The sequence below is a fragment of the Myiozetetes cayanensis genome, unplaced genomic scaffold (genome assembly GCF_022539395.1).
Source record: "Myiozetetes cayanensis isolate MyiCay16 unplaced genomic scaffold, myiCay2020 scf55, whole genome shotgun sequence".
Lineage (NCBI taxonomy): Eukaryota > Metazoa > Chordata > Aves > Passeriformes > Tyrannidae > Myiozetetes > Myiozetetes cayanensis.
Genome location: NW_026087798.1, coordinates 27,997 through 52,286, shown reverse-complemented (window position 1 = coordinate 52,286; position 24,290 = coordinate 27,997). Strand labels below are relative to the sequence as shown.

General features: G+C 61.1%; 3 protein-coding genes across 3 annotated transcripts; 2 read left to right on the top strand and 1 right to left on the bottom strand.

The window, feature by feature from the left end:
• The first annotated feature begins 272 nt into the window (after window positions 1–272).
• Window positions 273–14,421, top strand: ESPL1 (extra spindle pole bodies like 1, separase). The gene is made up of 30 exons (XM_050334513.1): window positions 273–326; window positions 676–1,743; window positions 2,050–2,154; window positions 2,542–2,662; window positions 2,794–2,930; window positions 3,344–3,579; window positions 3,831–4,073; window positions 4,529–4,673; window positions 4,790–4,934; window positions 5,110–5,249; window positions 5,327–5,461; window positions 5,670–5,789; window positions 5,928–6,099; window positions 6,532–6,663; window positions 6,838–6,994; window positions 7,215–7,324; window positions 7,613–8,949; window positions 9,324–9,831; window positions 9,923–10,021; window positions 10,401–10,614; window positions 10,853–11,049; window positions 11,261–11,388; window positions 11,597–11,719; window positions 12,013–12,174; window positions 12,330–12,503; window positions 12,743–12,847; window positions 13,011–13,123; window positions 13,296–13,379; window positions 13,550–13,714; window positions 13,959–14,421. Exons 1-30 carry the CDS (start codon window positions 273–275, stop codon window positions 14,155–14,157), a joined length of 6,828 nt encoding a protein of 2,275 aa, XP_050190470.1. The 3' UTR covers window positions 14,158–14,421.
• Window positions 14,422–14,901: 480 nt separating this feature from the next.
• Window positions 14,902–17,580, top strand: PFDN5 (prefoldin subunit 5). Its single transcript, XM_050334589.1, has 6 exons — window positions 14,902–15,027; window positions 15,505–15,607; window positions 15,920–15,951; window positions 16,286–16,360; window positions 17,022–17,127; window positions 17,373–17,580. Exons 1-6 carry the CDS (start codon window positions 14,956–14,958, stop codon window positions 17,438–17,440), a joined length of 456 nt encoding a protein of 151 aa, XP_050190546.1. The 5' UTR covers window positions 14,902–14,955; the 3' UTR covers window positions 17,441–17,580.
• A 564-nt stretch (window positions 17,581–18,144) lies between these two features.
• Window positions 18,145–22,573, bottom strand: LOC126650111 (zinc finger and SCAN domain-containing protein 2-like). The gene is made up of 4 exons (XM_050334583.1): window positions 21,921–22,573; window positions 20,950–21,007; window positions 20,308–20,409; window positions 18,145–19,555 (listed from the first exon to the last, which is right to left on the bottom strand). Exons 1-4 carry the CDS (start codon window positions 22,080–22,082, stop codon window positions 18,861–18,863), a joined length of 1,017 nt encoding a protein of 338 aa, XP_050190540.1. The 5' UTR covers window positions 22,083–22,573; the 3' UTR covers window positions 18,145–18,860.
• Window positions 22,574–24,290: the final 1,717 nt, after the last annotated feature.

Genomic DNA, 24,290 nt, shown 5'->3' with positions numbered 1-24,290 from the left:
AGGGGAGCTGTAGATGGGAAGGACAAAAGGGGGCGGGGTGAAAGGCGTGAGGGGCTGCAGAAACGGGGGGGATTTGGAGGGAGTTTGGAGGGGCCTGAAGGGGAAACTGGGGGCCTGATATTGGGACTGGGGGCCTGAGGATGGCGGGGCTGTGAGCTTTAGGGGGCTGTGAGCTCGGGGGGGACGGGGGGGGCGTGCTGTGGGCGTCTCACACCTTCTCCTACCTCTCCCAGCCCCACATCACTTTGGAAACCCCTTAGAGACTCCCCAGGATGGACGGGAAGGAAGAGCGGAACGACATCGAGGAGAGGCTGAAGAAGCTGAGGGTGAGCTGGAGGTGCCTCCGTGGGGAGGGTTTTTTTGACTGGAGGCTGAGTCTCTGCTTTTCCCGGGAAACCCTCTGGGTTTCTCACTGGCACCCCCCAGCTGTGGGGGAGCTAGGGGGACTCTCAAGGGGGATCCTCAGGGGGCTCTGAGCTGGGTTTGGGGGCTCTGACTCCTCTTATTCCCAGGAAACCCTCTTTATCCCTCTAGCAAACCCCCTGGCTGGCTCTGGCCTTGGGACTGGGGGTCTGACTCACTCTTTCCCCCAGGAAATGACCCTCGGGGGGCTCTGGGTGGGTTCTAGGGGTCTTGACTCTGTCTTCTGGGGTCTGAGTCCCTGTTTCCCCACAGGAATCCCTGCGAATCCCACCGGGAGTGCCCCCACCGTCCCGGCAGCGGCGGCTCCAGACGTGTGACCGCGTGCTCCGATCCTGTGTGGAACAGCTGGGCCGGGAGGGTCCCCCCTCCCTTGGCCCCCCCCTTGTGGCCCTGGCCCAGGAGGCTGCCAGGGGCTACCTCAGCATGGTCCCGAACCCCCCGGGCTTGTACTTGGAGAAGATCCTCTTTCACCTGCTCAAGAACGCTGTGAATTCATGCCGGAGCACCGGGAATTCCTGCTGGGCTGCAGCAGAGCTGCTGTGGGAACGGCTCCGAACCTACGCCCCCCTCCAGGACCCCCCCAAGGACTTCACCACCGTCACCTACAACACCTTCTGTGTCCTCTGGAAAGGGGCAGCGGCCCTGGCAGGGCCTGACCGGCCTCGGGAAGAGGGAAGATCCCTGTTTTCTGCCCAGATCCGTGCCCTGCGCTTCCTACTTCTGCTGGAGCGAGATGGGGGGTATCTGCCCTCCCTGCAGCCCCCCTTCTTCACCTCCCAGACGGCCCAAAAGGCAGCAGCAGCCTCTGCCCTCTATGAGGCTGAGAGGGCTCCCTGCCCTGTGTTCCTGGCTCGGCAGCTCCGGGAATTCCTCCTGGAGACTCTCCGTAACGAAGCCTCAAATCCTCCAAGAATCCAACACTCCCTGTGCTTCCTGGAGCTCACCCTGGAGTGCTCTAGGCACCTCTGCAGGGCTGGCAGGTTCCACGAGGCCCTGGAGGCCCTGGAGGAGGCCAAGGCATTCCTGGGGCACTCCAGGGAGGATTTGGGGGCCCCCCTGGTGCTGCTGGAGGCCGGGATCCAACTGGGAAAGGGGAGGTTCCCCCCAGGGCCCCTACTGTCCCAGGCAGCTGCAGCACTGAGGGGGGAGGGCTCAGAGAGGACCCTTGGGGTGCTGCTGGAGGGGGCCCGGTTTGTGACGTCCCAGCTTGGGGAGGTGACGAGGAGGCGTCGGGAGCTGCCCTTCAGCCTTGAGGACCTGCCTGGGCTCTGTGCCTTCACCGAGGGGCATTGCCAGGCCCTGCAGCGGCTGCTGGGCAGGGTGAGGGCCTGGGGGAGCTGGGAGTGGGTCTGGGGGCAGCTGTCAGGGGTGTGACCCTGGTTTGGGATTTGTGTGAACCCTCTATGTCCCTCTCCGATGTTCTTGTCACCAGGAGCAGCTCCAGAAGCTGCTGAACCTCCAAATCCCACTTTCCTCCTTCCCTGCCCTTCCCAGGTGCATCCCAGCAGCTCCCAGAGACCTTGCAGCCCCTGATCCCCATTCCTCCCATTCCCAAGTCCATGCCTGTCCCCATTCCCAGCTCCTGGAGCTCCTACCCTCTCTGAACCCCTCTTTTCCTCCCTCCAGGTGCCCCCTGATGCCCACAAGCAGCAGGTGATGGTGAAGCAGCTCCTCTTCCGGACCCTCCAGCTCTTCTCCAACACCATCCACGACACCTTCCAGGGCTCCCAGGTACACTCAGGATGGATCCCCAGGATCCTTGGGGTTGGAAGGGGGGCTTCAGTGACCCTGAAGGGGTTCTGGGAGTGCTGGAATCTTCTCCCTTTGTTGGTGGGGTTGGAAAGGGGAGTTTAGGGTGCTCAGGATAAGACCCTTGGGATGCTGGAAGTCCCTTGGGGTTGGAAGAGGGGGCTGGAGGTGCCCTGAGGGTGTTCTGGAAGCTTGCCCCCTCCTTGGTGGGCTTGGAATGGGGGCTTCAGCCACCCTGGGGGATTTCTGGGGGTCCTGGAGGCTTCTCCCCTTGGTGGGGTTGGAATGGGGGCTCAAGGTGCCCTGGGGGTGGTTCTTTGGGGGCTGTGGAGGTTTGGGGTCCCCTTGCTGACCCCCCTGTCCCTCCAGCCCTCAGGGTGGCTGGGGCTGGCCCAGGTGAGCAGGAGCTGCACCCAGAGCGTGACCTGGATGGTGGATGCTCTGAGGGGGCTCCCCGAGACAGACAGGGCCAAGTTCCTCGATGTCACAGGTCAGTGCCACCAAGGGGGAGCCCTTGTCCCTGTCCTGGGGGGAGGGTGTCTCTGTACAGCTGGGAGGTCCCAGTCCCCCTGTGGGTGGGGAGGGGGCTCTCTCAGTGACTTTGGGTCCTTCTCCCCACAGCCTCGTGCACCTTCAAGCTGGGCTTCGCCTTCCAGAGCCGGAACTTTCTGGAAGAGGCCGGAACCATCTGCGAGCCCTTTTGCAGGGGGGTGGGGGAACTGGGGGGCTACGGCTGCCCTGACACTCCCCCAGAGAGGGTATGGGGGGGCTGGGAATGGGGAGAGAGGCAGTGGAGGGATTTGGTCTTGGAATAACCCCTATCCCAAGCTCTGAGAAATTCTCTTCTCAAGGGTGGGACAGGGTTGTCTTAGTGAAGGGAGAGAGGATGGGACCAACTGTGTCCTCCTGGGACCAGCTCTTCCTCTTTTTTTTCCCAACCCTCCCCTTGTTCCAGGTTGGGAAGGGAGACATGAGATTATCCCAGTGAGGGGAGGAACTGAGAGGATAGGAATGGCTTAGCCTCTGAACAATCCCAATTCCCAGGTTCCCTACTCCCAGGTGGGGATGGGATACATGGATGCCCTTCCCTTGGTCCAGAGCAGGTTAAGGGGGATGCAGAACCCCTGGAATTCCCTCTCCATGCCCTGATTCTCTTCCTGTTCTCCCACAGCTCCACAAGTGTTTCCGGATGCAGGTGGAGAGTTGGAAGCGTGTGGGGCAGCCGGAGCGGGCTCTGGGCTCGGTGACCACGTGGCTCCTGGCCCTGGCATGGCCTGGGAGCCCCCTGGCTCGGCCTGAGGGGGTCCTGGGGACCGAGCCCGGGGGGCTCCTGCACGAACCTGTGGGACTCTGGGCCAAGATCAAGTCGGAGGCGGCCAAACAGGGACAGGAAGAGCTGCGGCTGCGGTGAGGGGAAACTGGGGGGCTGGGAGGGACTGTGGTGGGGACTGGGAGCTGCCGTGAGGGTGGTGAGGCCCTGCAATGGATTTGCCAGAGGATGCCCAATTCCTGAGACTGTCCCAGGCCAGGCTGGAGCTGCCTGGGATGGTGGAAGTTCCCAAGGCAGGGGGTGGGATGGGATGAGATGAGCTTTAATGGTCCCTCCCAACACAACCCATTCCATGAATCCATGAAAACAATGGGATTTCTCCCCCCAGGACCCTCAGGGACTCCCTGGAAGGCCATTCCCTGGACAAGGCCACCCTAGTGTCCTTCCTGCTGGCTGAGCTCCAGGCCTACAAGTGCCTGAAGTGGGACACGGGGCCAGAGCGTTACAACGTCCTGTGTGACCTCCTGGAGCTCTGCCCTGAGGACCCTGGGGGGCTCCTTCCTAGAGCTCTGGGGCTCCTGGAGTTGGCCCAGGTCCTGTGCTACCACAGCTTCGCCCCCCACACCGACTGGTGGGTGCCCTGAGACCACCCTCATGCCAAATGCCCCCCGGAAGCAGTGGAGGCACTGGAGGGTTTCAGGTTTGGGGTTTTGGGGAGGGGGTTTGTGGGTCTGGGGTGTGGGAGAGTGTTTGAGGGGTGGGAAGGGGTTTTTGGGGACCCTGGTGGGGTGGGAACAGCTTTTCCAGGAGAGGTGAGAAGGTGAGGAAAGGTTTTTTTGGAACTCTGATGCGTTGGGATGAGCTTTTCCAGGCCCATCTTGTTGAGTGTCCCTCTGGGAACATTTTTTTTTTTAATCCCCTGTCCCTGTTTAAGGTCTCTCAGCCCCGTGGTGTCTCTCTGGGGTCCTGAGGTTTTTCCCTCCCTCTCCTGTGGACCTCCAGGGGTTTTGGGGGCCGTTCCTGATCCCCCTGTGGAGCTCTAGGGATTTTGGGGGGGGGGGGTTTCCTGACCCCTTTTCCTGGCAGCTCCGCGATGGACGCGATCTGGGAGGCCCTGAGGCTGCTGGAAAAGGTGCAGCAGAATTCCCAGAACCGGGATCAGCTCCTGGATGAGAAGGCCCAGGCCCTGCTCTGGCTCCACATCTGCACCCTTGAGGCCCACATAGAGAAGGTTTTGTGAATCAGGGGCTCAAAGGAGCTGTTTTTTCCCAGGATTTGGGAAAATCCCGGAGCTCTGGGTGTGTCCCAGACCCATCCAGAGCCTCCTGTGGTGTCCCAAATTCCCAGGGCATGGAGAGGGAGCAGAGGGGGAGGACCCAGGGCAGCAAGAACCTGGAGGACTTCGAGCCCAATGACCTGAATGCCGAGGGAAGGGTGGGAGAGGAACTGGATCCGCGGGATGGGATCAGCTGCACCCTGGACACTGACAGAGGTGAGTGGGATGGAGCTGGGGGAGGGGGCTGGGAGACTAGGAGGGGCTTTTCTGGGACCTTGGAGGGGTGGGAAGAACTTTTCTTTTGGGAAGAGCCAGGTGCCAGCCTGGGAATCCTCCTTTTGGCCCTTCCTGGCTCTATCTGAGCTCTCTTAGCCCCTTGGTGTCCCCTCAGCTCTTACCAAAAGCCTGGATGAAGCCTTTTCCTTGTGGAAGCAGCTCCTGGAATCCCCTGGAATTCCCCGTGTTCGGAGCCTGGAACAAACTGTGACCTCCCTGCACCTCCTGGCCACCCTCTATAAGCTCCTGGCCAAGGTGAGACCCCCAGGACCACCAGGAGACCCCCCCGGAGGTGGTTTTGGGCCATAACCAGTGGATTTTGTGCTTCCCAGCCCATCCAAGCCCTGGAGAGTTTCCTGCTGCTCCAATCCTTGTGCCGGAGCCTCGGTGACATTCCTGGCACTGCCTGGGCCTTGTCTCACCTCACCCGGCTCCTCCTGCAGCTGGAATGTCCCACCCATGCCCAGGTGAGCCTGGAACGATGCACTGGAATGGTTTAGTTGATCCCTGAGGTCCTGGTGTTCATCCCCGTGTGGCATTCCCAGGTTTTTCTGGAGGAGCTGGAGTATATCCCACAGGAATTCCCAGCAGCTCCTCCAACATCCTGGGAATGACCAGAAAGGGGTTTGGATGATCCTTGAGGTCCTGGTGTTCATCCCAGTGTGGCATTCTTAGGTTTTCCTGGAAGAGTTGGAGTCCATCCTGAGGGAATTCCCATGTGGAGATGAATCCCAGCAGCTCTTGCAACATTCCTGCCTCCTGCTCCGGAGCCACCTGTGCTGTGTTAGCCAAAAGGTAAAGCCAAAAGGGCTCCTTTTTGCCCCAAAAGCTGTGGGAAGAGGGAGTTTGAGGGGTGGAGAGACCCCCTCCAAAAGTAGGACAAGAGGGAATTATGGATGTGGAGGCCCCATGCAATCCCCGTTTTTTTCCCAGGTGGAGGAGGGGCTGTCCCTGCTCCTGCAGGTTGTCCAGAGCCCCCTGGCCCAAAAGGCCACCAAAGGCTGGTACCTACTCCAGGCCCAGGGGCTCCAGGTGGTGGCCACGTACCTGGGAATGGCTCCTGCACACCTGGGTCCAGAGCTCCGGCACCGGCTCCACCAGAAAGGTGGGACTGGGGGGGTGGGAGTCACCCCTGGGGGGAGTTGGAGGGGTGTGGAGAGGGGATGAAGGGTCCCAGGGAGGTTTTGGGGGGAGGATGGATAGTCCTAGAGGGCGGACAATGGGGACAGGGGAGGAGGGTCCCAGGGGGTCTCTGGGGGAATGAAGGGTTCTGGGAAGGTTTAAACTCTGGGAGTTTGAGGAGGAGGAATGCCGGGAGTTTGGAGATGAGGATGGGGAGGATGGAGGGGGTTTGAGGATGGGGAGGAAGGGGGAATTGGGGGATGAGGAAAAAGGTTCAATTTGAGGAGGAAGAAGAGGGTTTGGTGGGAGGAGAAGGAAACTTGGAACAAGGAGAGGGAATTTTGGGGATCTTTCCATGCTGGGGGCACTAGGAAGGGCTTTCTTTGGTGCTCACCCCCCTCCCAAACCCCCCCAGGCTGGAAGACACCCAAGGTGGCCCTGATGGAGGTCCAGAAGCTCCTTCGCAGTGTCATCATCTTCCTCCTGGGCTTTGACATCCTGGGGGGCTCCCGGAACAACGAGGGGGGAGAGCAGTTCCAGGACTATGGTGAGAGGCGAGGGAGAACCCTCTGGAATGGGGTGGGATCCCTGGAAAGGATTGGGAGCCTCTGGAATGAGTTGAATTCCTTGGGAAGGGTCAGGTTCCTCTGCAATGAGTTGGGCTCTTCCAGGGAGGACCAGGAGCCTCTGGAACAGCTCCTGCTTCCCCTGTCCTCGCCAGGTGCCAACGTGGTGCTGAAGTGGGAGGTGCTGGGGGAGGCCCTGTGGTGCTGTGAGCGCCTGGTGATGCTGCTGGGCCAGGCCGAGGTGCTGTGCCGGGCCAGGGCCTTCTGCGGAGAGGCCCTCAGGGTGTCGGGGCTGCTGCAGGGCACACGGTGGTGAGTCCTGGGGTTGGGATCCTTGGGGTTGGGAATAGGGGGAAAATGGGACTAAAGAACAGGATTGGCAAAACCCTAACACTAAACCTGAGGGATCTTTGGGGGGATCTGAGGGGTCTTTGAGGGGGTCTCAGGGGTGTTTTGGAGGTCTGAGGGCATTTGGGGCATCTGAGAGGTCTTTGGGGGGGTCTGAGGGGTCTCTTCCCCATCCCTTTTCCAGGTGCACGTCATTCCTTCTGCTGAAATCCCAGCTGGAGCTGCAGCAGGGGGAGCTGGAGCTGAGCCAGCTCAACCTCCAGCACACCCTGTTCCTGCTGCAGCCCCACCCAGGTGAGACCCCCGGGATGCAAGCGGGGTTTTGAGGGGTGGGGGAATCTCTGAGTTTGGGGGGGATCCTGGGGGTCCCCAGTTTTGGGATCTGCCTCAGGATCCTTTCTGGAGCTGGAGCTCCTGGGGTTGACCTTGAGCTGTCAGAGTGTAGGATTCAGGTTGGATCCTTTGGCTGGAGGACCCCAAATATCCCTCCCTTCCACCCAGAGTTTAAATCCAGAAAGGAGAGTGTTGCATCCAGGTTTCTGAGGCTGAAGGACCCCAAATTAACCCTACCTTCCCTTTCAGAGCCCAAACTTCCCCAGGAACCACTGCTCCCACCCAAGATCCACCTGAGGAAGGGCCACATGGAGCCAAGGAGGCGCTGGGACCACCCCAAAAACACCCCAGGAGAGGACGACGAGGGGTTCCTGAAGGGCCCTGCCCTGGAATTCGTTGCCCCTTCGAACTCCCAGGACCCTCTGGGTGCCCTCACAGCCTCCCCCGAGCTGAAACCCATGAGGAAGATGAGCCTGGCCTTCCTCTCCCACCCCTGGAGCTGCCCCTGTTGCCGCTGCTCAGACCTGGTGGTGTCGGTCCTGGGCCTGCGCTGGGCCCTGGCCCAGGCTCGGGGCCAGGTCCTGGCAGGGGAGGGGGCTGCAGGGGTAGCCCTGGTGAGGAGGGTCCTACCCCGCTGTGCCAGGGTAGGCCACAGGTTTGCCAGGGAGCTGGGGGATAGGCTGAGGGGGCACCATGGAGAAGGGGAGCCCCCCAGGGACAGGGACCACCCCAGGAACCAGGACATCCCTGGGAATGGGGACCCTCCTGGGACTGGGGACCCCACCAGGGACAGGGACCCACTTGGGTACTGGGACCTGGGGCTGCAGGACCCCCATGAGGACCAAGACCCTGCTGAGAACTGGGATCTGCCCACCCTGGACCCCCAGAACCCCCCCAAAATGAGACCCCAGCCCACCCTGGGCCTGCTGGATGAGCTGGTGGCCATGGGCTACTGCACCTTGGCCCTGCAGAGCCTGAGCAGCCCCAGGGGGCTCTGGGACCCCCAGGACGAGGAGCTGGAGTGGGGATTGGCCTTCCTGGGGTCCTGCAGCCCCCACCTGCCTGGCCTGGGGGTCTCCAGAGCCACCCTCCTGCTGGCCAAGGCCATGGCCACCCTTGGCTATGTCGCCACCAAACTGGGCCTCTCCGTGGACGACATCCTTGCGCAGGGCTGGACCCTCCAACTGCAGCCCCCTCCCCAAAAAAAGACCCTGAAAGACCCCAAGGTTGAACTCCAAAAGCACAAACCCGCCCCCCCCAAGGCCAGGGGGGTGAAGCCCCATGGGATGGAACTCCCCAAGGAGAAGCCCCCCAAGGAGAGGCCCCCCGGGGTGAAGCCCCCCAGGGCGAGCCCCCCTAGCCCTCAGGACATGTTTGCTCCAGGGGACTTGGACTCTGAGGTTGTGCCCCCCATTGTCATCAGGGGGCCCTGCACCCCCTGCCCCAAGGCTTTTCCCTCCCTCCCGGGGCTCCCCGGCCTCCCCAGGACCCCCTTCACCATCTACAATGAGGCCTCACCCCCTACTTCCAAGGCCCAGCTCAGCAGAGCCCCCAGAGCCCAGGGGAGGGTCAAGTCCCGCCTAAAGGTTAGTTTTGGGGGGGAAAAGGTTGGGGGGATTTTGGGGAGGGGGAAGGTTGGGAGGGAAGGTTTAGGGTGAAAAGTTTGGGGGGGGAAGTTTGAGAGGGAGGAAACTGGGGAGGAAAGTTTGGGGGGTAAATTTGGAGGTGGAAGTTTGAGGGGGGAAGGGGAAGTTTGGAGGGGGAAGGTTGGTGGGGGAGAGGTTGAGGTGAGAAATTTGAGAGGGAAAAGGGTTGGAGAGGGAAACTTCGGGGGGATAAAATGGGGGGAAAATGTTTTGGGGGCGTAACTTTGGGAGGCAAAGAGAGGGGGGAAGGCTGGTGGGGAAAGTTTGAGGTGCCCTCCAAACCACCTCTGACCCCCCTGTTCCCCTCCTTTCAGGTGACATTCAGTGATGACAGTGATCTGGAGGATCCCAAAACCCCCTACAGTCCCTCAACCGCCCGAAAAACATCCTGTGCCCGCAGGAAGGGGCAGCCTCCCAAGTCCGCAGGGTCCCCCCAAATGAGCCCCCCAGGACTGGGGGTCAGACCACAGCGGGGGAGGCCCAGGAAGGGCCAGGGAAGCCCCCAAAAAGTGACTCAGGAGAAGAAGGAAAGGGGGACATGCTGGGCTGGGGGTTCCAGGAGGAAGAAGGAACAAGAGACCCCCCGAAATGTGGCTCTGGAGAAGAAAAGGGGAACCTGCCGGGCTGGGGGTCTCAGGGGGAAGAAGGAGCAGGAGACCCCCCAAAAAGGGGCTCTGGAGGAGAAAACAAAGCAGGGACCTCCCTCCCAGGGGGTGCTGGAGGGGCTGAACCCCCTGAGGGCCGTGGAGGAAGAGGAGGAGGAAGAGCTACGGCACAGCTTGGAAGTCCTGCAGGTCTCCCAGGAGTGGGGAGGACCCCCAGGTGAGTTTTGGGGCCGATTTGGGTGGGTTCTGTCTGCAGATCTGTCTTCAGCCTGAGGTTGAAGCCCCTCTGTGTCCTCCTCACCCCACAGGGAGGGTCCAGCCCAAGGGGGAGGTCAAGGCCAATGTGGACGTCCTAGGCAGGGGGGACCTCCTGCCAGGTTTTGGGGGACCTCTGCCCATGGCTGGAGGTGAGAACATGGAATTTGGGGTAATTTAAGGGGGAAAAGGTCTTGCTGGGCATTTATTGGTTTCCAACTTCATTTATTTTCCTTCCCTTCTCCAGGAGTTCCTTCCCTCCCAACTTACCTTTCCTCCCCCAAAACTTGACTTTCCCAAAACTTGCCTTTCTTAGAGTTGGGGGCTGAGGCCATGGTGGGTTCCCCCCTCTGTCCCCTCCCCTCTCTGCTCTCCCCATGGTGTCTGATCCCACTCTGGAGTGTCTTTGGGGTTTCACTGACCCCTCTCTTGGGTGTCCCTAACCTCTCCGTGAGGTTCCTGACCCCAGTCTGTGTGTCCCTGGGATGTCCCTGACCCCTGTGTGTGGTGTCCCCTCTCTTTCCCCCCCAGGCCACCCATCCCTGGACTCAGTTCTGGGGCTGCTGCAGGAGGCCCTGGGCTGGATCAGCCACTTCCCCCCGGGGTCCCTGTACGGGGGGCTGTGCCAGCTGCTGGCCCTGCTCATGGGGGACAGGGACCCCCTGGGCACGGCGGGGCTGCTCTCAGAGTCCCTGTGTGTCACCGCCCGCCACCAGCTGCTGAGCATCCTGCACAGCCGGGCAAGGTGGGTGTCCCCTCCCCGTGTCCTCTTGCTTCATCCCCTGGGCTTTGGGTCCCATCCCATTGCCCTGTCCCAATGTCCCCTCTCTTCCCCACCGTCCCCCCTGTCCTGGGGCAGGGTCTCACCCCACACCCACCTCACCCCCCAGAGGTCATTTTGGGATGATCCCCTTCACTTTTGGGATGATCCCCTCACCTTTGGGACAATCCCACTTCACCTTTGGGATGATCCCCTCCCTCAGGAAGAAGAGGAAGAAAGACAAGTTGGCGGGGGACGTGTCAGAGCAGCTTCAGGGCCTTTCCCTGCGGGAAGGGGGGGACCCCCCCCAGCCTTGCCCCCGCCTGGCCCAGCTCGAGGGGCTCTTCCAGTTCAGCTCCTCGGGGCTGGGGGCTCCAGAGAGGGAACAATTCCAGGAACAGATCCAGCAGATCCCCAGTGGTGAGTCCACGGGGGCCACTGGGACCAGCGCTCAGCAGTGGGGAGAGGGATCCTGAACTCTGGGTGGGGCTTGGGTGTCCCCTGTGCAGGATAAGGAGGGGCTGGAGAACCAGGGAAAGTGGCTGCAGAAGGAAGAGGTGCCCTGGGAGGGTATGTGATGTTTTGGAGGGTCTCTGATGCCCGGGAGGTCCCTGAGCTTGTGTACCCCTAGGGGTGACCGTGGTCCTGCTGACCCTGGGCAGCCCCTGCCCGGGGGCCCTTGGGGACACTCTGCTCCTGACCCGGCTGGAGAGGGACATGGAGCCCCTGATCATCCGGATCCCCACCCACAGGTCCCAGGTGAGTGCAGGGGGGGGCATTCCAGGGGCTGGAATTGTGGACCAACTCATCTTCACCTGGGGAGGGGGCACTCCCCATTCCAAGATCCCTTTGTGTGGTCTCCCACAACTCCAGAATCTCTTTAGGGACTCACCAACCATTCCAGGGGTTGGGATCCCTTTAGGGTGTCCCCTCACCATTACCAGATCCTTGATGCCTCCCCCTCCAGGCCCCCCTCAGTTCAATCCTGAGGGAATTTGAGTCGATCCAGTGTGAGCAGAAGGAAACCAATGGATGCACAGACAAGCAGGAGTGGTGGTCACGGCGTTCCCGGCTGGATCAGAGGATGAAGGTGGGGGAGACTCCCCCCCCAACTCCCCAAACTTGGTATGGGGGGTCCTGACCCCTCTGAGTGACTCATCCTGAAGCTGGATCCTGTTACCTTTTGCACCTCTCCCTATTCCCTTTTCTGTGTCTCCCTTTTCCTTTTCCACATCTGCCATTCCTATGTGTCCCATTCCACCTCTCCCCTTCCTATTCCTGCCTCTCCCCTTCCCTTTTCCACATCTCCCACTCTCTTTTCCACATCTCCCATTTCCTTCCCCATGCCTTCCATCCCCTTTTTCCTGTTTTTCTCATTTCCAGACCCTCATCCAGAGCCTGGAGTCTCATGTTTTGGGGTGTTGGCGGGGGCTGCTCCTGCCCAGGTCCCCCGGGAGCTCCCCCATCTTGGCAGAGGAATCCTCCCGGCTCATCCCAGAGCTGCGGAGCTGTGGCTGGAACGACCCTGACCCCACCCTCGTCCAGGTGGGGGGGCTGGGCTGGGATTTGGTGGGAGTGATCCTGTGACTGGGGGGGCTGAGCTGGGATTTTGGGTGCTGACCCCAAATTTTGGGGTGCAGACCCCCTGACTTTGGAATGCTGACCCCAGATTTTGGGGTGCTGACCCCTTTTCCCCCCAGGTGCTGCTGAACGGGGCCCCTGCACTGACCCCCCCCGATGTCCAGGCCTTGGCCTTTGGCCTCTGCCCGGCCCGGCCCCTCCGGGCACGGCTGATTCTGGAGGAGGCCCTGGAGGGGGCCCTGGAGAAGGACCAGGGGGACAGAGTGGGGTCCCTGGTGCTGCTACTGGACAAGGTGAGACCCCTGGGGCTACTGCTTCATCCTCATCATCCTCACTCCTTCCTCATCCTTACCCTTTATCCTTATCCTCACACCTTCATCTTCCTTCTCCTCACCTGCTCCGGGAGGAGGCCCTGGAGACGGGCTGGGAGACTCTAGGGGGTTCCTGTTACTGCTGTTGGACAAGGTGAGACCCCACCAGGGCTCCTTCCTCATCCTCACATCTTCCTCACGCTTCTCCCCCTCCCTGGCAGCACCTGCAGCGTCTCCCCTGGGAGTCCCTCCCGGCCCTTGGGGCTGTGCCGGTGACGCGCCTCCCAGCCTTGCGGTTTCTGCTCAGCTATATGATGGCCCAGCAGGTCAGGGGGGCACAGACTCCTGGGACCCCATCCCTGGGGGGTGGGGGGGCCCCCTGAACCCCATTCCCAGGGTTTGGGGACCCTCCATCCCCCCTTCCTGGGATTTGGAGTGTCTCTGTCCCCCATTCCCAGGGTTTATTTCCTCATTCCCTCTCCCCCCCAGAGCTCAGGGTCCGTCCTGGCCCGGGGGGTGAACCCCAAAAGCACCTTCTATGTCCTAAACCCCCACAACAACCTGGGGGGCACCGAGCAACGCTTCCGGGCCTGGTTCGAGAGGTAAGGGCACCGATGGGGGGGCTGCAACCCAAATCCTGTCCCTATCCCTCCTGTCAAGGGGTCTACACTCCAAATCCTGCTCCTATCCCCCTGGGGGGTGTCTACACCCCAAAATCCTGCCCCTGTTCCCTCTGGGGTGGCTCTGCCCCCCCAATTCCCCCATCCCCCACAGTGAGCCCGGCTGGCACGGTGTGTCTGGCTCCATCCCGACCCCAGAGCAGATCCAGGAGGCCCTTCTGGAGCATGACTTGTACATGTGAGTGGGGTTTTGGGGGGGTCCCTGGAGGGTCAGAGCTCAGAGTTGGTGAGGGGGTGAACCCCAGCAACACCTTCTTCCCCCCTCCCTGGGTTTTGGGGAACCTCTGTCCCCCATTTCCAGGCTTCTGGGGACCCCTGGGGCTCACTCCAGGGGTCTGTGTCCCCCAGCTATGCGGGGCATGGATCGGGGATGCGACTCCTGGACAGACAGACCCTTTCCCGGCTGGAATGTCGGGCTGTGGTGCTGCTCTTCGGCTGCTCCAGCGCTGCCCTGGCCCTGAAGGGGGGTCTGGAGCCCACTGGGACCGTGCTCAGATACATCATGGCCGGGTGGTGAGTTCTGGGGGGCCTGGGAGGTGCTTGGGGGGAGGTTGGGGGATCTGGGGGGCCTGGAACCCACGGGGACCGTTCTCAAATACATGGTTGCTGAGTGGTGGCTGTGGGGGCCTCTGTGGCTTTGGGTGGCTCTGCATGTTAAGTTTGAGGGGGACTTTGGGAATTTGGAGGGTCTCTGACTCTGGGGGGTCTCTCCATTCTCACAGCCTGTATTGGGTGGACTCTCCCCCTTGTTTTGCAGCCCCCTGGTGCTGGGGACACTGTGGGACGTCACTGACCGGGACCTGGACCGCTTTGCCCAGGCCCTGCTGCAGGGTTGGCTGAGGGGGCCCAGGACCCCTCTTCTACCCCACCTGGCCCAGGCCCGCCAGGCTCCCCGACTCAAATCCCTCATCGGGGCTGCGCCCGTGGCCTATGGGCTCCCCGTGAGCCTCAGCTGAGAGGCATCCCTCCCATGGTCTTTGGGCTCCCCCCCATGGCTTGTGGTGTGGGCTGGAGGGTCCCCCAGTTGGTTTTAGGTTCCCCCCTTACCTACAGGCTCCTCATCTCCCTGTGGCGATGTTTGGAGGGTTCCCCCCATTGTTTGGGAGTCCCCTTGTTACCTTAGGGGTCCCCCCATTGCCTTGCTGAGGATTTTGGGGTCCCCTACCCTCATGGGGCCTTTTGGGGTGTCTGTGTCTGTTTTGGGGTCCCCTGCCTGTTTTGGGGAGTTTTGCAAGCCTTAATTTATTTTAATAAAATTGTTTTTATTCGAGTTTCTGCAACAATAAAATAAATAAAAGCTGCTGCTTCTTTATCCCACCCCCCTCTGAGTGTTTCTGAGCGCCCAACTCCCACTGGGCCCCCCCAAGTTTCTCTGACCCACTCAAGATTCCCTGGGTCCCCCCAGGTCTCTCATTAAGACCACCCCCTTTCTCCTGGGGAGAGCATGAGGACACCCCCTTTTCCCCTGGGGGGGCATTCAGACCCCTTTCTCTGGGGTCAGATCCCCTCCTTTTCCCTATGAGAGACCTTGCATCCCCCTTTCCCTCGAGTGAAGGGGCTTTTACGACCCCCCTTTTTCGCGGGGGAGCATTAGGACCCCCCTTCTCGGGGTGGGGAGGGGGGCGGGAGGGGGGCATTACCCTGCCCCCGCCTTTCCCGGGGTGGGGTGGGCATGAGGACCGCCCCCCGCGCTCCTCCAGCCCGACAGGGGGCGCTCTCGCGCCAAGGCGGGTCCTGGGGCGGGGCGGCCCAAGATGGCGCAGACCGTGAGCGTGGGGGAGCTGGGGCTGCCCCAGCTGGAGCTGCTCAAGGGGCAGCTGGACCAGGTCTCGGGAGCCGGGGGGGGTCTGCGGAGAGTGTGGGGATCGGAGGCGGGGGGCGGGGGCTGAGGGTAAGATGGGGCTGGCCCCGGTGGAGCAGGTTTGGGGGTCCTGGGAAGGGCTGGGGGTCCCAGCTGGAAGTGTTAAAAGGGCAGCTGCAGTGGGTTGGGGGTCCTGGGGGTTATGGCTGTCTGGGAAGGATTTATGGGGTATCCTGGGGGCTGAGGGGGCTTTGGAGATCAGAGGGGACTCTGGAGGGTTTTGGGGGTCCCAGCTGGGGCTGCGCAAGGGGCAGCTGGAGCAGGTGGTGGGGGAATTGGGCGTCCTGGGGGTTGTGGAGGTCTGGGACGGGTTAGGGGAGCTTTGGGATCAGGGGGTCTTGGGGGCTGGGGGGGCTCTGAGGGAGCCCTCTCTGCTCCCCCACCAGCCCTGGGGACCCCCCGAGCCTTCCTAGACCCCTAAAGCCCTCCCGTGCTCCCCCAGGAAGTGGAGTTCCTCTCCTCGTCCCTGGCCCAGCTCAAAGTGGTCCAGACCAAGTTTGTGGAGGCCAAGGAGTGTCTGAACGTGCTCAACAAGGGCAACGAGGGTCAGGGGGGCCCCAACCTGGGGGGCCTCAGAGGGGGCCCTTGGGGGTGTACACAGGATCCCGGGGGAGGCTGTGGGGAGGCACAGGGGGCTTGGGGGCACTGGGGGGCTGCTGGGTGGCCCTTGGGAGGTCTAAAGGGCGTCCTTGGGAATGTTGGAGGGCCCAGGGAGGTGTTGGGAGGGTTCGGGGGGGTCCCAGGGACTGTTTGGGATCACGAGGGTCCCAGAGGGGCTTCTGGAGGGTCCTAGGTCTCTGTAGGGGGTCTCAGGGGGTCTTCCCAGCCCCCCTTGATCCCCCCTTCATTTTTTCCAGGGAAGGACCTGCTGGTGCCTCTCACCAGTTCTGTATCCTTTGGCCCCCCCCAGGGGTCTCTGTGCTCCCCCAGGCTCTGCTGCCCCCCCAGAGCCCCCCCTGTGCCCTCCAGACCCATTTTTTGTTCTCTGGGACTGCCCTTTTCCCTAACTCCCCCATGATCCCTCTCCTTTGGGTGGGGGTGTCTCTGTGCCCCACCAGGACCCCCCTTTTCCCTGACTCCCACAAACCCTCTCAGGCCCTGTGAAGATCCCTCAAACCCCCACAGAGCCCCATCCCAGACTCCTCAAACCCCTCCCTGGAACCCCCTCAGACCTCCCCAGACCTGCCTTGCCCTCTGTGCCCCCTTTTCCCTGACCCTCCCAGATGTACGTGCCTGGGAAGCTCTCGGACGTCAGGAGGGTCCTGGTGGATGTGGGCACCGGGTACTACGTAGAGAAGGTGGGGGGAGGCCTTGGGGGTTTGGGGGTTGTGGAGGGGGTTTGGGGGATTCTTGCTGGAGTGGGCTTTTAGGGGCTCTGAATGGCACGGTGGGAGCTCTTGGGGGGCTTGGGAGGGAGCCCTGAGGGAGTCTGGAGGGTTCCGGGGGGTCTTGGAGGGGAGGAGTGGCCCAAGGGGAGCCTGGGGGAGGGTGTTTGCCCTGCTCTCATCTTGTTTTTTTCCCCTTCCCGTCCCTTTTCCCTCTTTTTTCCCCCCTTTTCCCCCTTTCCCATCCCATCTCCTCCCTTTTCCCCACTTCCCACCCCCTTTCTCACCTCCATTCTCATCCCATTCCTCCCCCATTCCCATTCCCACCCTCTTCTCCCCCAATCCATTCCCATTATTCCCCCATTCCCATCAATCCTGTTTCCATTATTCCCATTCCTCATTTGTATTTCTTCCATTTCCCCCCATTCCCCTCCCCCATTTCCCCACATTCCTATTATTCCCATTATTTATTCCCATTATTACCCCCATTCCCATTATCCCCATTATTCCCATTACCCCCCCCCACTATCCCCCCATTCCCATTATCCCATTTATCCCTCCATTATTCCCATTATCCTCCCCTTACCCCCATTCCCATTATCGCACTATCCCCATTCCCGTCCCTCATTCCCAGTCTGCGGATGCTGCCCGGGCGTTTTTCCAGCGGAAAATTGAGTTCCTGACGCGGCAAATGGAGAAAATCCAACCGGCCCTGCAGGAGAAACACGCCATGAAACAGGGTGGGCACTCCCCTGGGATCCCTGGCTTTGGGGGACCCCCCATGGCCTCCCTGACTCCCCCAGGGCTGGGGGGAACCTCAACTCCCCCCAACCCCCCCCCGGTTTTGGGGTCCCCTGGGGTTTGGGGTGCCCTGACCCCCACATCCACCCCCCGATTTTGGGGTCCCCCTGTCCCCGGTGCCCCCGCCTTGGGTTTTGGGGTTCCCCCCATTTGGGGTCTCCCCTGACCCCCCTGTCTCCCCCAGCCGTTCTGGAGATGATGACACAGAAGCTGCAGCAGCTCACGACGGCCCCGGCAGGGGCCAAGGCGTAACCTCCCCTTCATCCTTCTCATCCTCAGGGGGACTTGGGAGGTGGCCCCCCCAAATCCCAGCCCCTCCAGCTCCCCCAGATCCCTGCCCCCTGTTTTGTAGCAGCTTTTGCTGCCAAACCCCCAATAAAGGAGAGATGGAATGGGGGGTCCTGGGAGGGTTTTTGAATGGGGCTGGGGGGCTTTTGGGGAGGTCTTGAGATACAGGGGTGTCCCATTTACTGGGGTGGGGGGGCTCTGCCACACCTACACCCACACAATTTGGGGGACCCCCTTCCCGGGTTTAGGGTCCCACTTCCCCCCCTCATATTTTAGGATCCCCCTTCCTGCTCTCATGGCCCTCCCTGACCCCCTTTCTAGTTTTGGGGTCGCCCTGACTCCCCCTTCCCATTCCTGGGACCCCCCAGCTCTCCCAACCCCCTCCTTGGTTTTGGGGCCCCCCAACCTCCCCTCCTGGTTTTGGGGTCCCCCAACTCCCCTCTTGGGTTTTGGGGCCCCCTTGACCCCCCTCCTTGTGTTTGGGGTTTCCCCTCAGCCATGTCCCAGTTTTGGGGCCCCCATTTGCCTCCCCCAAAATCCTGCTGCCCCCCTCAACCCCTGAATCCCCCAAAACTCCCCCCTTAAGGACTCTTTACCCCCCCTAGGGTTTTACCAGCCCCCATGGGGGGCATTTTTGCCCCCTCCTCCCCCAAAAAACACCCCCCAGGTCCCCCAAACACAACTTTATTCATAGTCCTGGCCCCTCCTCCCCTTGCCTACAGGGGGGTCCCGATGTCACCACTCCCCCCAGGGATCCCACCTTCCTGTGTGTGTGTCCCCCCTCCCCGCAATATTTACAGCTTTGGGTTCTGGCACCGACATGGACATTGGGGGTGACACGGGGGCACTGGAAAGCACTTGGGGGGTCCTGAGGGTAACACAGGGGTCCTGGGGGGCACTGCAGTGACACGGGAACATGGGGTGACACGGGGGGATTTGGGGACACCGTGTCCCTTTGTGTGTGGCATTGTGCCCCCAGCTCTGTGAGTGTGAGCTGCCTGTGGCACAGTCCGTGTGTCCCCTGGTGTGGTGTCACATGGTTCCTGTGTCCCCTCAGGGCACAAAGAGCTGTCAGTGCCCCCTCCAGTGCCAGGGCAGTGTCCCACTGTCCATCTGTCCCCTGTCCGTGTATCCCCATGTCCCAAACAGCAGCCAGTGCCCTCTGCAGTAGCAAGGCCATGTCCCACTGTCCATGTGTCCTCTCCACGATGTCCCTGTGTCCCCTCAAAGTGGGTGATGCCCCCTCCAGTGCCCCACGGGCCCTGTGTGCCCTTGTCCATGGCAGTGTCCCCATGTCCTCTGTGGCAAAAACAGCAGCCAGTCCCCGTGCCAGGGCCATGTCACACTGTCCGTGGTGTCACCTCCATGGTGTCCCCAAATCCCCTCAGGGCCCGAAGAGTGGAAGGTGCCCCCTCCGGTGCTTCCTCAGTGCTGCGCTCCGAGCGAAGCTCTCCCCGCACTCCACACAGATCAAGGGTTCCCCAGCCCCTTCCTCTCCCCCTTCCACCCCCGAGGACTCCCCCCTCGCCCTGGGGGGCTTCCCAGGGTACTGGGGGGCTCTCCGTGGTCGCGCCCCCCCCGCGTGGGTTCGCTGGTGTTTGATGAGGTTCTTGCTCTGCGTGAAGCTCTTCCCACAGTCGGAGCAGCCATAGGGCCGTTCCCCGGTGTGGATCCGCTGGTGCTGGATGAGGTTGGAGCTCCAGGAGAAGCTCTTCCCGCAGTGGCCGCACCTGTAGGGCTTTTCCCCAGTGTGAGTGCGGCGGTGCTGCACCAGGTGGGAGTTCTGGGAGAAGCTCTTCCCGCACTCCCCACAGGTGCTCGGCCGCTCCCCGGTGTGGGTTCGCTGGTGCCGCAGCAGCTTCGACCAGTGGCTGAAGCTCTTCCCACACTCGTTGCAGATAAAGGGGCGTTGCCGACCCCCCCCCCGACGGCCCCCCCCTTCCTCGGACCCGCCCTGGGAGGGGCCCGGGGGTGCCCGCGGCCCGGGGGAGCACAGGGGGCTGTGGGGGATCACGGTCTGGATAATCTCCTGCGGCAGAATTTCCTCCTCATCATCCTCACTCACGATGCCATCGTCAGCTGGAGGGAGGGAAACCAACAATCAGAGGTGCTGACCCCGGGAAGGGACACTGTGCCCTAGAAGGGGCTGTAACCCCCTCACTGCCCCTCCAAAGGGGCTGTAGCCCCAACCCAGGGTGGCTGGAGACCCCAAAAGGGTTTGTACCCCCCAAAATGGTCACCACACCTCAAAAGGGGTTGTAACCCCCCCCCAGGAATGATCACTGCACTCCAAAAGGGTCTGTACCCACATTCCAGCGTGCCTGGAGACCCCAAAAGGGGTTGTGACCCCCCAGGAATAGGCACTGTATCCTAAAATGGGCTGTACTCCTTCATTGTGCCCCAAAATGGTCACTGCACCCTGAAAGGGGCTGCACCCCCCTGACTGTGCCCCAAGAAGGTCTGCACCCTTGTCCTAAATTGCCACTGTGCCCGAAAACAGGTACTCCCTCCCAGAGAGGCTGGAGACCCCAAAAGGGGTTGTAACCCCCCCAAATGCCCTCAAAGGGTCTGTACCCCCTTACTGTGCTGCAAAAAGGGACTGTACCCCAAAAGGGGCTCTACCCTCCTCCTCAGGTGCCTGGAGAACCCTAAAAATACATGGAACGCCCAAAAGTGTCAGGAGCTCCCCAAAAGTCACTGCACCCCGCTCCTGGGGTACCTACTACACCCCAAAAGTGCATCCTGAAGTGCCTGGACCCCACCAAACTGCTCATACACCCCCTCCTGGGGTGCCTGGAGCTCCTCCAGTTTTGAAACACCCCCCCCCTCACCAATGAAGACCCTCCTGACCACGTCCCCCTCATCCCCCTCATCCGAGTCCTGCAGCTCCACCACTTCAGGCTCCTCCTGCTCCATGGTGGGGTTTGGGGGGCCTAAGGGGAAACAGGGGGGTCATGAGCACCCCAAAACACACATGGGAACCCCCAACCCCAGAGACACCCCCCCCCTCCCAAATCCCAAAGGACCCTTTGTATCCCGTTTTCTGCTGAGCTGGGAATGGATCCTCTGAATCCAGGGATTTGGGGGGGGTGCCCCCCAAATCCTTCCTACCCCCCCAATCCCTCTGTGCCCCCCAAATCCCTCTGTGTAACCCCAAATCCTTTTGCTACCCCCCCAATTCCTTTGTGCCACCCAAATCCCTCTATGTCCCCCCAAATGAGATGCCAAATCCCTTGTTTCCCCTCCAAACCTCTCTGTGTGCTCCTCCCTAAATCTCTGTGCTCTCCAAACCCCTTTGTGCCCCCCCAAATCCTTCTGTGTGACCTCAAATCCCTTTGTTTCCCCCCAAGTCCATTTGTCCCCCCAAAATCCCTCTGAGTGATCCCCCATTCCTTTGTGCCCCCCCAAATGTGACCCTAACCCCTCTTCACCCTCCCCAGTTGCCCCTGTGGCCCCTCTGTTCCCCCCCTTACCTGTTCCTTGGGTTGTCTCAGGGGGTTCCATGGTTGCTCCACACTCAGCCCCCAAAATCTGGGGGGAGGGGGATGGGGGGGTGACAGGGAGGTCCCAGGGGGGTCCCTTGTACCCCCCCCCCCAATGGAAACAGGGCTGGGAGAGGCTGAACTGAGCCCCCCACCCACATTTAGGGGGGACAAAGAGGTCTTGTAGCATCGCTGGGGGAGTCAGGGCCCTCCCCCCACCAAATCCAACACGGGGATCTCAAATTTTGGGGAGCAGTCTTCCAGTGTTCCGGGGGGGTCACCATTCCCTTCCCCTCCCCCAACCCCAAAGATGGTTGTTCATCCCCCCCCAGTCCATCGCTGCGTCCCCTCACAGCGTCCCTTCCCCCCAAATCCAACACGGAGGGGGGGGTGTCCCAAATTCGGGGTGGGGGGGGGAGATCTCCCCATGTTCCGGGGCGTCCCCCCCCTTCACAACCCCAAAAACGGCGCCTCATTCTTCGCCCCCCCCAAATCCACCATCCTTCCCCATCGCTTCCCCCGCCTCAAATCCATCACGGGGGGGTCCCAAATTATGGGGGGGAGTGTCTCCCACTGTTCTAGGGGGTCCACACTCCTCTCTGCCCCAACCCCAAAGATGGCTGTTCATCCCCATCCCCCGCCTCAAAATACATCGCCTCCCATTGCCTTCCCCCGACCCAAATCCAACACGGGGAGGGCCCAAATTTTTTTTTTTTGGGGGGTCTCCCAATGTTCCGAGGGGTCCCCACTCCCCCCCCGCCTTTACGAACCTGAAAACGACCGTTCCTGCCCCGCCCCGCCCCCATCCATCGCCCCCTCCTCGTCCCCCCAATCGCCTTTCCCTCCCCAAATCCAACACGGGGGTCCTAAATTTGGAAGGGGGTGTCTCCCAATGTTCCCCAATCCCCTTCCCGCCCCCCAAGATGGCTGTTCAACAACCCCCCCATCGCCCCCCGACTCACCCCTTTTGGACCTCGTTCCTGGGGGGTCCCGGAGGGTCCGGGGGGCTCCAGGGCTGGTTTTGGGGGGACTCTGGGGGGTGCGGGAGGTCCGGGGGGGTCGTTTCGGGGGGAGCCCCCGGGAGCGAGGCGGGAGCGGGGCCGGGAACAGGAAGGTCCCGTCATCCCGTTCCCCGGATACGCGACGGAAAAAGGGGGGAAAAAGGGGGAAAATCTCGAGAAAAAGGGGGTGAACTTCCAAAAATTGAGGGAGTCCCGCCCGCCACCCCCCCGGACAAAAAGCCGGGGAGGGGGTTCAGGAATCACCCGAATTAAGGGCGGTTGGGGGAGGAAGGGGGAGTTTTCCCAACCCCGGGATGGGAAAATAAACGGGATTTTTTGCCGTGGGGTGTTTGGGGTGCGAAGGGAGAGAAAAAGAGGACGCCCCCCCCCCCCTAAAAAAAAAAATTACAGCTCTCTTTCCTGCTTTGTGTAACGGCGGCTCCGCGCGTTTCCTGCCCCCCCTCCACCCCAGGGAATTAAAAACGTTGGAACTACGCAACAGCCGGAGGGGGAAATAATGGGATTCGGGAGGGGAGGTTGGGGTCATGGGATAAGGGGGTTGGGGATATGGGGGGGTCACCTGCACCCTCCAAGCCACTGAGACACCCCCCCTCCCCGATCCTTTGGGGGTGTGGTTTGTGCCCCACCCCTCGTGAATTAAAAACGGTTGGAATTACACAACGAGCCGGAGGGATCTCGGGATTCCAGGATAGAGGAACAGCAGGCTCGTGGTATAACGGGATGGTGGGGTTGTGGGCTCGGAGTTTTGTGGTGTCCCCTGAGGCCCCCAAGCCTTGAGCCCCCCGCCCGGTTGTTTTGGGGGTGTGCTTTGTGCTCCCCACCCCGGGAATTAAAATTGGTTGGAATTATGCAAAGAGCTGAGCCTGAGGGATAAATAAATGAATTGAGGGGTTTGGGGATTGTGGGATAATGGGATTGGTGTTTTGGGGGGATACCCTGCACCCCCCAAGCTCCTGAGACCCCCCTCCTCCCCGATGTTTTGGGGGTGCATTTTTTGCCCCCCTCGTAATTAAAAGTTTTGGGGGTGCATTTTTTGCCCCCCTCGTAATTAAAAGTGGTTGCAATTACACAAGGAGCCAGAGGGATCTCAGGATTCCAGAATGGAGAGATTTTGGGACTGTGGGGTTGTGGGATCAGGGTTTTGGGGTGTCCCCTGCACCCTCCAAACCTCTGAGACTCCCTCTCGTTTTGGAAGTGCCCCCAAAACTTCTTGCCCCCCCTTTTGGAAATTAAAAATGGTTGGAATTAGGGAATGAGTCAGGGTTTGAACTGGGGGTCACTGGTTTGAATTGGGAGGCATCACTGGTCTGAACTGGGAGGGGGGGGGCAGACTGGGAGTCACGGGTTTGAACTGGGAGGGTCACTACGGGGGTCAGTGGCTTGGTGGCCTCCCAGACACAGGTTTTGGGCGGTGTCCCCAGTGGCTGTGCTCTGCCCACCCCCATTTGACCCCCAAACCAGGCGGGGCTTCACAAACACCTCGATTTGGGGGGGGGGGTATTAAAAAATAATTTATTAATTCATCAATAGACCTTCCCCGTGGACACCACAAGGCCACCCCAAGGGGAGATGGGGGGGACACACACCCTGGTGTCCCCATGGCCCCTCCATAGTCCCTTGGTTTGGGGGGTGACACTGTGATCCCATCACAGCTCAGTGTCCTCACTGGGGTGTCCCAGTGTCATTACCCACAGCCCATTGTGGTGACACCGTGGCCCCATCACAGCCTGGTGTCCCTGCTGGGGTGTCCTGGTGTCACTGTCACACGAAGTCCATCATGGGGGTGACACAGTGACCCTGTCACAGATTAGTGTCCCCATCGAATGTCCCAGTGTTGTCATCTGTAGCTTGTTGTAAGGGTGTCCCCATTGAGTGTCCTGGTATCACTGTCGCCCACGGGCCATTGTGGGGGTGATACTGTTATCCTATCACAGCTCAGTGTCACCACTGGGGTGTCCTGGTGTCCCTGTCACCCAGATGCTATTGTGGATGTGACACTGGTCCCATGATCCTCTCACTGCTCAGTGTCCCCACAGTGCTGTCCCAGTGACCAGGTCACAGTGGGGGGTCACACTGTGACAGTGTCCCTGTTGGGCTGCCCCGTGTCACTGTCCCAGTCACAGCCCAATGTGGGGTTGACACTGTGACCCTGTCACAGCCTGATATCCCTGTCCTACTGGCCCCGTGTCACTGTGCCAATCACAGCCTGTTGTCCCCATCAAACTGACACTGTGACCTTGTCATATCCAGGTGTCCAGCCTGGTGTCATAGTCCCTGTGTCTCTGTCATTGTCACATCCCGGTGTCCCCA

What these genes read in the sequence shown, in the direction of transcription:
- ESPL1 (XM_050334513.1), top strand. Translation starts at nt 273, where the DNA reads ATGGACGGGAAGGAAGAGCGGAACGACATCGAGGAGAGGCTGAAGAAG. An exon ending in TGCAGCGGCTGCTGGGCAGG is followed by an intron (nt 1,744 to 2,049) that starts GTGAGGGCCTGG and finishes TCCTCCCTCCAG; the next exon opens with GTGCCCCCTGATGCCCACAA. An exon ending in CTGGAGCATGACTTGTACAT is followed by an intron (nt 13,380 to 13,549) that starts GTGAGTGGGGTT and finishes TGTGTCCCCCAG; the next exon opens with CTATGCGGGGCATGGATCGG.
- PFDN5 (XM_050334589.1), top strand. Translation starts at nt 14,956, where the DNA reads ATGGCGCAGACCGTGAGCGTGGGGGAGCTGGGGCTGCCCCAGCTGGAG. An exon ending in CCGGGTACTACGTAGAGAAG is followed by an intron (nt 16,361 to 17,021) that starts GTGGGGGGAGGC and finishes CCTCATTCCCAG; the next exon opens with TCTGCGGATGCTGCCCGGGC. An exon ending in GAAACACGCCATGAAACAGG is followed by an intron (nt 17,128 to 17,372) that starts GTGGGCACTCCC and finishes TGTCTCCCCCAG; the next exon opens with CCGTTCTGGAGATGATGACA.
- LOC126650111 (XM_050334583.1), bottom strand. Translation starts at nt 22,082, where the DNA reads ATGACGGGACCTTCCTGTTCCCGGCCCCGCTCCCGCCTCGCTCCCGGG. An exon ending in TGAGACAACCCAAGGAACAG is followed by an intron (nt 20,410 to 20,949) that starts GTAAGGGGGGGA and finishes GTTTCCCCTTAG; the next exon opens with GCCCCCCAAACCCCACCATG. An exon ending in GGTCAGGAGGGTCTTCATTG is followed by an intron (nt 19,556 to 20,307) that starts GTGAGGGGGGGG and finishes CCCTCCCTCCAG; the next exon opens with CTGACGATGGCATCGTGAGT.